The sequence below is a fragment of the Arvicanthis niloticus genome, chromosome 6 (genome assembly GCF_011762505.2).
Source record: "Arvicanthis niloticus isolate mArvNil1 chromosome 6, mArvNil1.pat.X, whole genome shotgun sequence".
NCBI lineage: Eukaryota > Metazoa > Chordata > Mammalia > Rodentia > Muridae > Arvicanthis > Arvicanthis niloticus.
This window is the reverse complement of record NC_047663.1, coordinates 38528744-38541789: the sequence shown is the minus strand read 5'-3', so window position 1 is coordinate 38541789 and position 13046 is coordinate 38528744. Positions and strand designations below refer to the sequence as shown.

The following is a 13046-nucleotide window of genomic DNA, read 5'->3' as shown; positions in this document are numbered from 1 at the left end:
TTGATATAGTAGGACCCAATCCACTGTGGGTGGTATCCCATGGATATATAAGAAAGCCAGCTAAGCGTAAACTAGTGTTCCTACAAAGTTCATGCCTTCAAGCTCCTGCCTTGAAATTTATGCTTTGACTTCTCTTAGTATGTGACTGTGACCTGGAAGTAAAAGCCAAATAAGTCCTTTCTTCTCCTAAGTTGTTTCTAGTAATGGTATTTGTCACAACAGCAGAATGAAACTAGAACAGGAGGAACGCTAGTCACAGAGACAGAACCTTTGGCTCTGCCCTTCCTGCTTTGCTCTGATGAAAGGAACTATAACTGCATAGAAAGAGCACCCAGCCATGGGAAGGAGTCCCATGTTCCAGAGCAGCCTCAGAGGAGTGAACAGCAGTGGTGATTCAGAAACTAGGTAAAATGACAAGCAAGTATTCATTCATAAAAGAGAAAGACAGGTTATCTTCTCAGGACAACATCCTGAGGGAAAGAGTTGGAATTACAGCCAAAAACCAAACCTATTTTGAGGCAACATCAAGTTCCGGAGTTGTTCCCTGATTTTTGGTTCCCAAGGTCCTGTGGCCTGTGGCCTTTGCTTTTTCGGTTTGGAGAAATAGAATGAGAAAGCAGGTGCCTCTAGCTTTTCCCCTAGCTTGTTGCAGGCCTTTGCTATAGACAAAGGACTCAGCTTAGCCTGTCGAAAGTCTGTGATACACAAGTTATCTGGGCTCTCGGGTGTCTTCCGGAACCTTGTAGGCTCTGTCTTCACAGACCTTGGTACGTCATACACAAAGAAAATCTTGTTGGTCAGCTTGTTTTGGATCGATGGATTTCTTGAGGCCCAAACAAGTAGTGTTTCTTGTATCTGCATAAAAGCAAAGATCATGGGGCTGGCTCGTGTTGTGCTCAGTCTGGGAAAGGAAGTAACTGGGAAAGGGGAAGTTCTGGAATGGTTACTATGGCCCCAAGGAATCAAGCCAAGGGACAGTGTCTGAGGACTTTTGCCCCAATTCTCCATTGTTGACTCTGAACAAATAGATGAATGGGAGGAATATGGAGGAAAGAGAGGGAGGGGGCCAAAGGGGGGGGGACTATAGGACAAGAATGTCTTACGCTCTTCTTCACACTCTTGGTCTCTTCTGCGTCTAGCATGTCCAGCAGCAAATGGAACACCTGTTCATTGCGGATCCCCAGGGCACCCTGGATAGAGAATGAGTAACTCTGCCTAAGTAGCCAGCCCCAGGAAGGTAAGAGCCCCAGCCTCTTTTCCATTCTCCCTTTGGGATGACTCTGTGACCTAGAGAAAGATGTGGGTTCTTTCCTTGGCATTTGGGGATCTAGTTCCTAATATTTATCAGGGTAGAGACCTTTTCTGTAATATCTAATCACATCTTTCATACCCATCTATCATATATTCTTCTTATCCCAAGGTTTGGACCTTCGAGAGGACTAGAATTCTAAAGTAACCTTCCCAGACTACAGTTCTTTCTTATCCACAGTAACTGCTCAATCATTTACTTGCCCACCATCATCAAGACATCTCAAAGAACTGAGTCAGAAAACCAGCCCAGCTTACCAAAGAGATGATTGCTTCCTGGCGGTCACTGACATATGGGCTCGTCAGTTGCCTGTGTGGAAGGGAATATGTTATTCAGTGGGAGGGAGGCTGGTTACACCTCAGCCCAGAGTGAGTCCGGCCTGACAATTAATGCTGCTAATTTTATCTCCATCTCTGGTTTCTCAAATCAGAGAAGCTGGCAGCGACAGATACTATAGTTTGCCATGAAACACTGAAATGATGGATCAGGGTTTAATTATCACTGGAACTTGATGCTTTCTGAAAGTCCCTTTGGGGTTGTAGTGGAGTTTTATAGCAACCCTGAGTAGCTTAATCAACAACAACAACAACAACAACAACAAGAAGAGGTAAACAAAAGCCCTGAGTCAGAATGACCTGCCCTAAAGTACAGACAAGGTTCTCAGCCAACCTCCCCTCTTGCCTTCTAGCCCTGTCTAGTTCAACTTACTCCTCCATTAGTTTCATTATTAAAGGCTTCATCTTGAGCACATCCACTGTTTCAGACACGGCCTGCCTTATTACCTGCAGAGTGCAACCACAGAGAGAGGGAATTCAGGGTGCACCACAGCACCGCATACACCCTTAATAAACACTCGGGTTTTGTTACAAAGGGTACCTGCCTGGAGAAGCTCAATAGATGGAGTGTTCGAGCAAAGGCAATTAGAGTACTGGGAAGGGTGCACAGGCTTTCCTTATTCAGTCTTGGGTTCTGGGTTGTTTTCCTGGAGGAAGTGATGGCCCAGCTTATGGTTGAAGGATAAGTGGAAGGATGAGGGGAACAGTTCATTTACTGAGGAATTTAGACTGAGGCTTTTCAAAATGTACTCAGTAATTGTACGAGTACATCAGGGTATGACCACCCTAACTGCAGCTGGTATAGCTATGAGAAGTAAAGCTGTGTACCACCCTGCCCAGAACCTGTCCAGCTTTACTTCTCATAGCAAGGAAGGGGGAGAGGTGAGTAGCAGGGGGCAGTTTTGGTGGTGTTTTTGTGCTTAGGAACTGCTTAATCAAAGACAGGTAGATTAAAAGCATGGCCTGTGTGAGAGGGCTAGGGTAAAACCAGTGTCATACTAGGGTGTGGGGTTTATTGGGAATCCCCGTCTCAAGAGAATAAAGAGAAAGACTTGGAGCTGGGAGCTAGGATTTTACTTGAAAGGGTTCACTGTGCATTTTCCTCTTGAGCAGGTCAAATGTGAGTTCCTCCAGCCCCTGTTCCTGGATCTTTTCCAGCCCAATGGTCTTGAGCATCTTGGTGGCTTCCAAGCGATCCTAAGGGAAGGGACAGAGAGGTGTGAAAGACAGTGCATTTTTCCCTCCTTTTCTAGTGCTAAGGAGGATAGCTTAGAGCTTACATCAATGACGTTGGAGTGTAGCTGTTCCAGAATGGCCCTGGTGACAGGAGCTGAGTGAACATTCATCATCTTGACCAGCATCCTAAGTGCCTGTGAAGGGTGAGGAGGAGCATGTTATACTGGTGTACCCAGAGGGGTGTTGATAGCCAAGCAGACTTTAGGGCTAGGCCTAAAACTCACTGAGGAACAGGGTGCTTCTCTCTGCCCTCTTGGCCTTTTGAATGAGAGCACAAGTGGATGTGTGCATACATAAATAGATGAACACTCATACCAGATATATGGACATGTGTGCACATGCATTTGTCCATATCCCCCCCCAGATGTATGATTACATATTCATAAACACACAGAGAACTCTGCTATGCACAACTGAAGCTTGTTTTCTTTGGGATGTGATGGTAGAAGCATATTCTAACCCAAGTCAACACTGACCACTGTTTGCCAAGTACGACCCATAGATCCCAGCTTCTGCCTCTCATACCTTCATCCTCTGGGACATGGACCCTTGACATAGACATTGTAGCAAGAACTGTTGGACCATGCTGTTGCTGGGCCTCAGGAAACCCAAGCATAGGGCTGCCTCTAAGGATTCTTCGTTCAGTGGCTTGTCTATCAGATTCTGCAGCAAAAGCACCAGCTTTTCCTCACTTCCGACTTCAGGCCTCTTAGAGGGAAACGTAAGTGAAATGAGTAACGGGAGGCACTATGTCTTCAGCTAGCTTTCTTCACCTTTTAATTTTTGTCTTTTTCTTTCTTTCTTTTTTTTTTTTTTTTTGAGCTAGGATCTCATTTTATAGGTGATCCCAAACTCAGGATTGTCTCCCAAGAGCTGGGATTTCAGGGTGGTGCAGTCATACCTGGCTTAGGCATCATGTTTTCTAGAATATTGCTTTTGACCCTTCTCTCTAAAGCAAGCCTGATGCCATCACACGATCCCCCCCCCCTTACTTTCTGCTGTCACCTACTGTCTCCTAAGTCGTATCTCTTTAGAGAGAACTTTTTGAAATGAAAATTACAATTCGTTTAAGAACTCTTGAAGTTTCTTACATAAAATTAAGAGCCCAAGTACCTAAGAAGTCCACCAGGCCACATGTGATCTAGTCTATTAGTGTCTTTGACTAGACCTTCATTTCCTGTTGCTTGTCTTACTCTGTTCCACTTTAACAACAGTGTCTTTTCTTGCTCATCTTAGGCCATACCAGCCATGTTCCTGCCTTTGTGCCCACCAGTCTTTCTGTCTAGGGCACTTTCTCTCATAGCTATATGTCTTTGTCCAAATATATTGTTTACTCTGGACCTTCCCTGTCTACCATGTTTAAATTACAACTCGTCCTCCCTACTCAGCAATCTTGGTGCTCCTTCCTCTTTCCACATTTGTGACCTCTAACATTCTGCATACTTTTGTAATTAAATTGTTTTGTGAGTCCTCCCACCCCCAACAAAGGCAGTTTGCCCGTTTGGTTTATTGATATATCCCAAGGGACCAACATGCCTGGTATATGATAACTGTTTAATACGTATTTGCTGAATAGATGGATGAGTAACTGATTCTATTTTACAGGAAGTACTGTTGGAATTAAAGAACCAGGGCTCTAAAGGGGGACATAAGTGAAAGCTGTATCAGTGGACCTTTAGTCTCTGTTTCATTGTGACAGATGTTTTGCTTCCGTGATCTGTTTTAGAGGTGATGATAACGATGGCTCCCACTGAAAGAGCACAGGCATTCTTGTTTCTTATTGAATCTCATTTAGTGATTTCTGCTTTACAGAGGTTGTCTAACTGAATACATCAGCTTATACTTTAATTCAGCTTTAGAGGGAACTCCACAAGGACAGTATCTTCTATTAAATCTGAGAGTTAGGCAACCTTCTTTCACATTCAACTGCCAACTAAAATTACCAGTGACCTTGGCCTTCTTTGCCCCAATTATGGATTCTGCTCCCAATCACCTTGCTCTTAGAGATAGCAGCCCAGGAGTTCAGCGCTACTCGTAGTCCCACCAGGGTCTCCAACCTTTGACTTTCCTTTTGTTCCATCAACTGTTTGATGAGAGCCTTGATCACAGACTTATCCAAGCAACCTGGACAAGGAGGGCATTCGAGTCAGGGCGGGGCCTCAAGGACTGTTCTTCTCTGTAAAGACCTATTAAACACTACTTTACTCTTAAGACAGGAGGTCCAAGTATTGGTTTTAAGGGGTTGCCCATCTTCCCACTAGATCAGAGAGTTGGCTAAGCATTAATGCAACTTCTAGAGCCTTCCCTGTCCCTCCCTCTACTCTATTTTTAATTTTCATCCTACCTTCTCTCTGCCCAACAGTGCCTAGGGTAGTTCCCAGCCCCTGTAGCATGCTAGGTTGGAGTGGGGTCATACCCCCTTTCCTTCCACTCACACCTATAGAATAAAGTGACTTTACTTTTGTACCTCCCCAACTTCCTACAGAGGGTGAGAACATACCTAGGATGGCCAGGGTTTTATAGACCTCGTTCTTCACTTTTGCTGAACCAGTTTGAGCCTGATTTAAGAAGGAAATAGTGAAAACATACCATAAAGTGATAGATTGTCAAAATTTTAGGGATTGTTTTAGTGTAACTTATACAAAATAGAAATCAGAGAGCTAGAACGTGACTTGTTTATGGTCACATGGAGTACACAGGCAAGATGGTGTAGTGGGAGCAACACCAAGCCAGTAAGTCAGGCTTCTGTGCACACGGACATCTCTGGGTAGTACTGTAGTCACCTGGCCTTAAGCCAACACTCACCTGGCCTTAGGCCAGCACTTGGATTCTCAGAATTTCTATTTGTGAGATATCATTAACTTGTCTGAGAATTCTATACAATTGTAGGTACGACTATAGAGAAGAATGATTAGGCTCAGGCCCTGGGTATGGCGACTCATGCCTATAATCCAACACTAGGGGTCAGGAGGCAGAAGGATTGCCCATGAATTTAAAACCTGGGCCACATAGTAAATATCTGTCTCAAAACAACAATGACAATAACAACAACAACATAAACATGTAAATACACACACAAGAAAAAAAAGAAGGAAAGAAAGAAAGACAGACAGAGAGGGAGGGAGGGAAGAAGGAAGGAAGGAAGGAAGGAAGGAAGGAAGGAAGGAAGGAAGGAAGGAAGGACAGGAAAAAAAGACCAACATCAATGATAGCAGGGACACTCAGATTAACATATGTAAGCCTGGAACAATGCTTTACTTAAATCAGAAAGAGCTCAGTTCCAGGGTGGTGTGTGTTTCTGTTTGTGGTGAGAGAATCCAAAGGCCTAGTATATGCTATCCAGTACTTTACCCCTGCATTATATCCTCAGTCCTTAATGTTTCAAGACAGGGTCTTGCTATGCAGCCAAGGTTGGTCTTGAACTTATGTAGCTCAGGCTTGCATGGAACTTGCAATCTTCCTGCCTCCATCTCCTGAGTGTGGGGCTTGCAGGCATGAGCCACCAAGCCTGGCTGCAACTCCAGTTCTTTTCTGGCTTTTCAGTTCAAAGTGTTTTCACAGACAAAAGGATCTTCAGATTCACACTCTCAAATAGCTGTCTAAAGAGGCCAAGCACGTAAGGTGGGGACTTTACCACCCCACAGTGGTCCTGACCTTTCCTGGTACTCTGGAAGGCCTTGTCTTGTGCTCATGCGCATACCCTCTCAAAACCTCAGACCCTCTTTTCTCATTCCCTGAGCTCCATGCAGACCCCAGACTTACCACCTGCCACAGAGCTTCCATGACAAACTTGTTACTGATGCCCAGGTACCCTAAAGCCTGCAGGAAGAGGGATGGAGGAGAGGAAAGAGACATTGGACACCAGCTCAGGAGTTACTGTGTTTTATGCACAGCGAGACTTTATACCTGGGGCGTCCCTGCTCCCTACCAGCCACCTCTAGCTTGTTTCCCTTTTCTATCTCAGTACCACCCCAGAAGCTGCCCCTCCAATTTACCCCCTATGCCCATGCTCCTTACGTAGGCTGCATAGCACTGCTCGTCCTCTTGTGGAGAGTTCAAGCTGTTGATGAGTTCCTGCTCATCCAAGGTGGGCCAGTCGAATGGAAGAAAAAACCCATAGACCTCCAGTAAACATAGAGTCCAGTCAACTGATCCCCAATTTCCCTTCCTTCCATTTTTCATTGAAGGACCCAGGGCTGAAGGGTAAGTAGTCTGAACCCAAGGTAGCAAATCCAAGGTAAGGCATTCTTAGGAAGGGAGTGTCTACATTCTTCACCCAACCATGATCCTGACCTTTAATCTTTGCCACTTCAGGGGGTCATTGGTGGGATCAAACAACCCTGGTCCCATCTTGGGTTTTAAAGTCAACTTGCTGATAGAGACATGGAGGTTTGGTAGTTGGGCACTGTTTTTGAAGTACCTGTGTGAGAAATTGCACAGACAACCATAGTCCCCTTCCTCCCCTCCTCAAGTTACAACCCTACCTCTGCTGCAGAGCCTCAGCAATGAGACCAGAGAAAAACTGATACTCAAAGAGGAGTCAGTGATACTCACTTGATGGGGCTGCCTGTCTAGAACCGCAGGGTCCTCTCTAGCATCTGACTTGCCCCACTCCTGGTCCAACCCATCCTGATTCTTCCCCTCTTTTCCTGGAGGAAGTAGGAAAGTGTGAAGAATACAGAGATGGGCAAAGCACACCTTGGGAGGGTTCTTCTTTTCCAAAACATCTTTTTTGACTCCCGTTCCTTCCGTTGGTCATAGAGGGTGCGCCAGTGCGTGAAGAGATCGGGCTTTTTCTCTAAGTGGAGGCAAGGTGTCGCATTGGGCCTGCTTGGATGCACCCTCCAGCACTCGGGACTTGGGGGAAATGCTTCCTTTGGCACCTGGTGGGGAGAGCAAATGGCAGAACAGTCAGAGGGCTCCCCTAGGCCATTATTGCAGTGCTCGAACCAGAGAAGGGGTAGCGAAGGTAGGGAAAGCAAACATGAGAGATACCAACTTAAGTTTCTCATCTGGGCTGGAAACACAGCTACCACCTCTTCCATTCTATGACTTGGAACAGTTACTTTACTCTACCAATGCCTCGATCTTCCTCTGTAAAATGGGTCTAATTAATCCTTATTCTGTTCCTCTCCCAAAGCAGTTGTGAAGCTCAAAAACACTAAAGATTTTGTAAATTGATCTGAATACACAGTTTGGTTACTTGAGAATCTCAAAGCCTTTGAAAAGTCAGATGGGCAGGGAGGCCAGGCCTTGGGGAGATGTGAATCGAAGGAAAAGAGGCTACTACTTATTCAGACAGTAGCGCCTATGGTATGTTGCCTAGTTCTCTGCCTCCACGAACTTTATAGGCTACTTGAGAAAACAGGCTTCCTTCAGACGCTCTCTCAGCTGTGTGACTACTTCAGTGTATGTGCTGCTAAGACTACACACAGGGCCTTGTGTATGCCAGATCCCAGCCTTTTACCACTTGGTACAGTTCTGACTGTAGCCGAGAGATTCATGTGGGCAGTGGTTTTCTGTGAATCTGGCCTGGCTCCAGCCATCTCTGAAATCTTTCTATCTTTACAGCACATCTGTTTTTGGCAACAGGGAACAATGGGTTTATTGCCAGTAGCTCCCAACTCAGAGAATGATAAGATCTTACAGGTTTCCCACTGACTATCAGGACTTCAGTCATGCAATGCTGACTCAGAAATAGGGTTTCTAGATTTAGCAAAGCACTGTAATAAGAAACTCCAAAAGATGTCAGCTTAAATTTGAGTTTCAGGAATGAATAAAATATTTAGGACTTTATATCTTTTAAAAATCACATGTGCTATTTATGGGATATTTAAATTTAATTGGTCTGTCTGTGTTTTATCTGGCAACCCTAAGTAAGGATTGCTTCTTTAACAAAAATGACTCTGTTAGCAGACACTCTGCATAGTCCAGGCCTTACAGATTTTGTCTCATTAGAAACTCTACACAAGGGGGTAGGCAGTGTAGCCGCCCTCTAATGAGGAGACTCTGGAGGCTCACTCAGAGAAGGAAAGTAACTTGTCTGGGATCACACAGCATTAATGGCAGACACACAGGTGAATGCCAGGGTTCTGTGAGCTAGCTTGAATTGGGACAGAGTTTGGTGATCTTCCTACTTTGACACAGCTCCTAGGGTAACAAAAATCACTTACCTTGTAACAGGACAAGGGCAGGTGAACAGGAGCCATGGCTTTTCTGAATTCTGGCAAGAGGAACAAAGATATGTGTGTGGTACCAGTAAGACAGTAGTTAAAAGTCTGAGCTCCAACACCTTGTTGAGGCATTCATTTGTTCTGCAGCTAGTAAACACTAGCACCAGGTATTTCCCCAGGAACTAGGGTGGTAAATGAGGCATCACCCTGGCTTTTCAGTAGCAGGCAGTCTTCCTGGTACTGTGCCTGGGAGCCTCTCAGAAATGCTGTCAGGAACATCATGTCAACCGGATCCCCAGGTGCCTCTCATGTAGTTCAAGTTTAAGGAACACAGGACTAGTAGTGTTCTTAACCCTGGTTGCATATCAGAACTATTGGAATGATATTTGAACATGCCTAGGCCCTGTATCAGACTAATTGAGTCAGATTTGTGGTAATAGAGCCTAGGCATTTTAGAGATTCCAGTATTCAGTTAAGGGTAACAATTGTTGGTCTCTCTCATTTTCTCAAATGTGAGTGTGTATTACGCTCACTGGGAGAGCTTGTTAAAAATCCAGATTTCTAGGATTCAGTTCCCTAGCATCTGATTCTCTAGGGTTTGGGTAGATCTGATCACTCTGGGAGGTTTTGAGAACTACTGGTTTAGCATTTGAGACAAATTCTGGTCTGCAGTGATTTACAAAGGGAAACGAATGTGGAAATACACACAAGCAGTATAGCTGAGAGGTACCTTCAGGGCTGGGAATTAGATGTCCTAGAGGATATGATGCAGACCAAGTCTTGCATACAAGCAAGAGTTAGCAGGGTAGTGGTGGTGCACAACTTTAATTCCAGCAGGGAGGCAGAGGCAGACTGATATCTAAGTTCAAGGCCAGCCTGGTTTACAGAGTGAGTTCTAGGACAGCTGGGCTTGTACAGAGAAACCCTGTCTCATTTAGGGGTTGGGGGGGTGTTAATCAGGTAAGTCAGGGATAAGAGCAGTGGGCTTAGGGAAGACATTATGCAAAGAGCTAGAGGTGTGAGGTTGGTTTAGAGGGCAAGACACAGGTATGGGAGAAGCTGGGGGACACATGTATTCCAACTTGAGAAAATCCAGTAAGTCCTCCTTTGGAATTAGAGACTTACTGTGAGGACTGGAGAGAGACATCAACTGTCCAAAGGCCTGCCCTGGCCTTTCCCATGGATTTGCTAAACCCAGGACCTTGTCGGAGACTGGGTCTGGTTAGTTATCTTTAATGTATCAGGTCCCCACCCTTGGCTCCATTCCTTTCCACCCCATCCTCACTTTTGTTCCGGTTTCGATAGTCCAGCCATGGCCAGTTGAACATTGGCCTGGGTATTTGAGAGAAATCAGCCCGTTCTTCATGGCCCATCCTCTTTGGTGTAGGGCAGAGGAGAACCAGAACATCCAAAAATTCAGGGATGTGAAGCAAAGAGGGGCTTGAGGAGGCCCTTTCTTTGGTATAAGTGAGACCATAGAGACACTCAAGTGCTGAGCAACCAGGTTGCCATGGTGAACAGAACACCCATTTCCATTGTTGAGTCCCACTGCTGGCCACTGTTGGCCTCCTGACCCAGCTGTTCACTGAACTTCATTTCCCATAGCAGAATAGTGGTGAAGTCATGTCTGCTCAACTCCAGTAGCTTTGGTGAGGTACAAAGTGTTTGTGAACCGTCAAGTTCAAGTCAACCCATGTTAAGTACAGGAGTTGTTCACAGAATTGGTCATCAGGAAAATGACAGGGACAGGAAAGCCTCTTTTATATGTACATCCTTCCTCTTTGACAGGAGGCTGTGTGGTAAGGAGCTGCTGTTCAGATTTCTTCTGTTTGCATATGCTGTTCCATCTACCTTGTACCCTTTTCCTTTCCTTCCTGCCTGTCAAATTGTCACTCAGATCTTTCAAACTCATACCAATGTTATGTCATTTCTGAAGGCTTTTCTTTCCCAAGCTCCCCTTCCCACCTGACTCAGTGATGTAATCTCTTTCTTACTTCACCCCAGTGCCTAGCATGGTACTGACATATAGGTCAGTACACAGTAAGAAGCCTACTATGTGTCTTGTTTTCTTTTCTGTTGCTGTGATTAAAATGCTCTCACAAAGGCAACTTAAGGATGGAAGTGTCATTTTATTTCATAGTTCAGGTTACAATCCACTGTGGCAGAGCAGTCACAGCAGCCTGGCCAGTCACAGTGAGAACATAGAACATGTTCTCTCCATTTGGTCCAGAGCCTGGACCCTGAGATGGTGTTGCCCACATTATAGATAGATCTTCCTACTCCTAATAAGCTTATCAAGAGACTGGAGAGGTAGCTCAGCAGTTAAGATCAGGGAAGACCTGGCTTTGGTTCCCAGCACCTACTTGGCAATTCACAATAATTTGTAACTTCAGTTCCAGGGGATCTAATGCCCTCATTTGACCTGTGTGCACCAAGAACACATGTGGTACACATGCACGTAGGTAAACATTCATACAGAGAAAATAAATATATGACTTTTTAAAATTCATCTTTAAAAAAAAGTCTCTCCCAGGTATGGCTAGTGGCTTAGTTCATTCTAGATCCAGTCTGTCTTAATAACCAAAGATTAACCACAACACTACATATTAAGAAAATATGGATCATTGTGGCTAGAGATTTGGCTTACTGGTTAAGACCACTTGTTGCTCTTGCAGAAGACCTGAGTTGAGTTCTGTTCCCAGCACCCACATGGTGGCTGACAACTATCATCTCCGTTACAAGAAATCCAGCAGGAACACATGTGGTGCACATACATGTGAACTTGCAAAACATTAATACACATAAAGAAGAATAAAGAGTCTCTTTCCTCCAGCTGAGCAAGATGCCCAAAGGAAAGAAGGCCAAGGGGAAGAAGGTGGCCCTGGCCCCTGCTGTTGTCAAGAAACAGGAGGTCAAAAAGGTGGTCAATCTTTTGTTCGAGAAAAGGCCCAAGAACTTCGGCATTGGGCAGGACATCCATCCCAAAAGAGATCTAACACACTTCGTCAAATGGCCCCACTACATCAGGCTGCAGCAGCAAAGAGCCATCCTCTATAAGCAGCTCAAAGTACCTCCTGCCATTAACCAGTTCACCCAGGCCCTGGACAGGCGAACAGCTACTCAGCTGCTTAAGCTTGCCCACAAGTAGAGGCCAGAGACAAAGCAAGAGAAGAGACAAAGGCTACTGGCCCGTGCTGAGAAGAAAGCTGCTGGCAAAGGGGACGTCCCAACCAAGAGACCACCTGTCCCCTGAGCAGGAGTCAATACAGTCACCACCTTGGTGGAGAACAAGAAGGCTCAGCTGGTGGTGATTACCCATGATGTAGACTCCATTGAGCTGGTGGTTTTCCTGCCTGCCCTGTGTTGAAAGATGGGGGTGCCCTACTGCATCATCAAGGGAAAGGCCAGGCCTGGTCCACAGGAAGACATGCACCACTGTTGCCTTCACACAGGTTAACTCGGAAGACAAGGTGCTCTGGCTAAGCTGGTGGAAGCGATTAGGAGCAATTATAATGACAGATATGACAAGATCCGCAGCCAATGGGGAGGCAACGTCCTGGGTCCTAAGTCTGTGGCTCACACTGCCAAGCTGGAAAAGACAAAGGCTAAAGAACTCACTACTAAACTGGGTTAAATATATTCTAAGTTTTCTATACATAAATATAGTTACAAAATTAAAAAAAAAAAAAGAAGAAAGAAATCTAAAAAAAAACCCTAAAAAATATGGATCACTGGCTTGACTGTCATTTAATCAGACTTAGTGTAAATAAACTGACATGAGAGTGCTTTTATGTGCTGCACAGAGACAGATAACATTCTCAAGTGGAATTCCTACCAGAGTTACTTAATCTGAGCCCAACTGTAAGGAAATAAGCAAACCTAAATGATAAATACTCTACAAAAATATAATCTAAACAATTCCAATGCCTTTAAGGATAAAAAAAGATAGTGTTTAGCCAGGTGATGTAGCATACACTCGTAATCCCATCCTGA

At 45.0% G+C, this 13046-nt stretch overlaps 1 protein-coding gene and 1 pseudogene across 1 annotated transcript; one reads left to right on the top strand and one right to left on the bottom strand.

Moving 5' to 3' along the window:
• Window positions 1–403: 403 nt before the first annotated feature.
• On the bottom strand, window positions 404–10529 carry Heatr9 (HEAT repeat containing 9). The gene is made up of 15 exons (XM_034506832.2): window positions 10339–10529; window positions 9054–9103; window positions 7579–7763; window positions 7174–7300; window positions 6898–6954; window positions 6643–6699; window positions 5381–5438; window positions 4874–5004; window positions 3406–3588; window positions 2925–3014; window positions 2722–2841; window positions 2018–2091; window positions 1567–1618; window positions 1104–1190; window positions 404–855 (listed from the first exon to the last, which is right to left on the bottom strand). The coding sequence occupies exons 1-15, from the start codon at window positions 10424–10426 to the stop codon at window positions 490–492; spliced, it is 1725 nt and encodes a 574-aa protein (XP_034362723.1). The 5' UTR covers window positions 10427–10529; the 3' UTR covers window positions 404–489.
• Window positions 10530–11804: 1275 nt separating this feature from the next.
• LOC117711281 (large ribosomal subunit protein eL8 pseudogene) lies at window positions 11805–12722 on the top strand (annotated as a pseudogene).
• The last annotated feature ends 324 nt before the right edge of the window (window positions 12723–13046 follow it).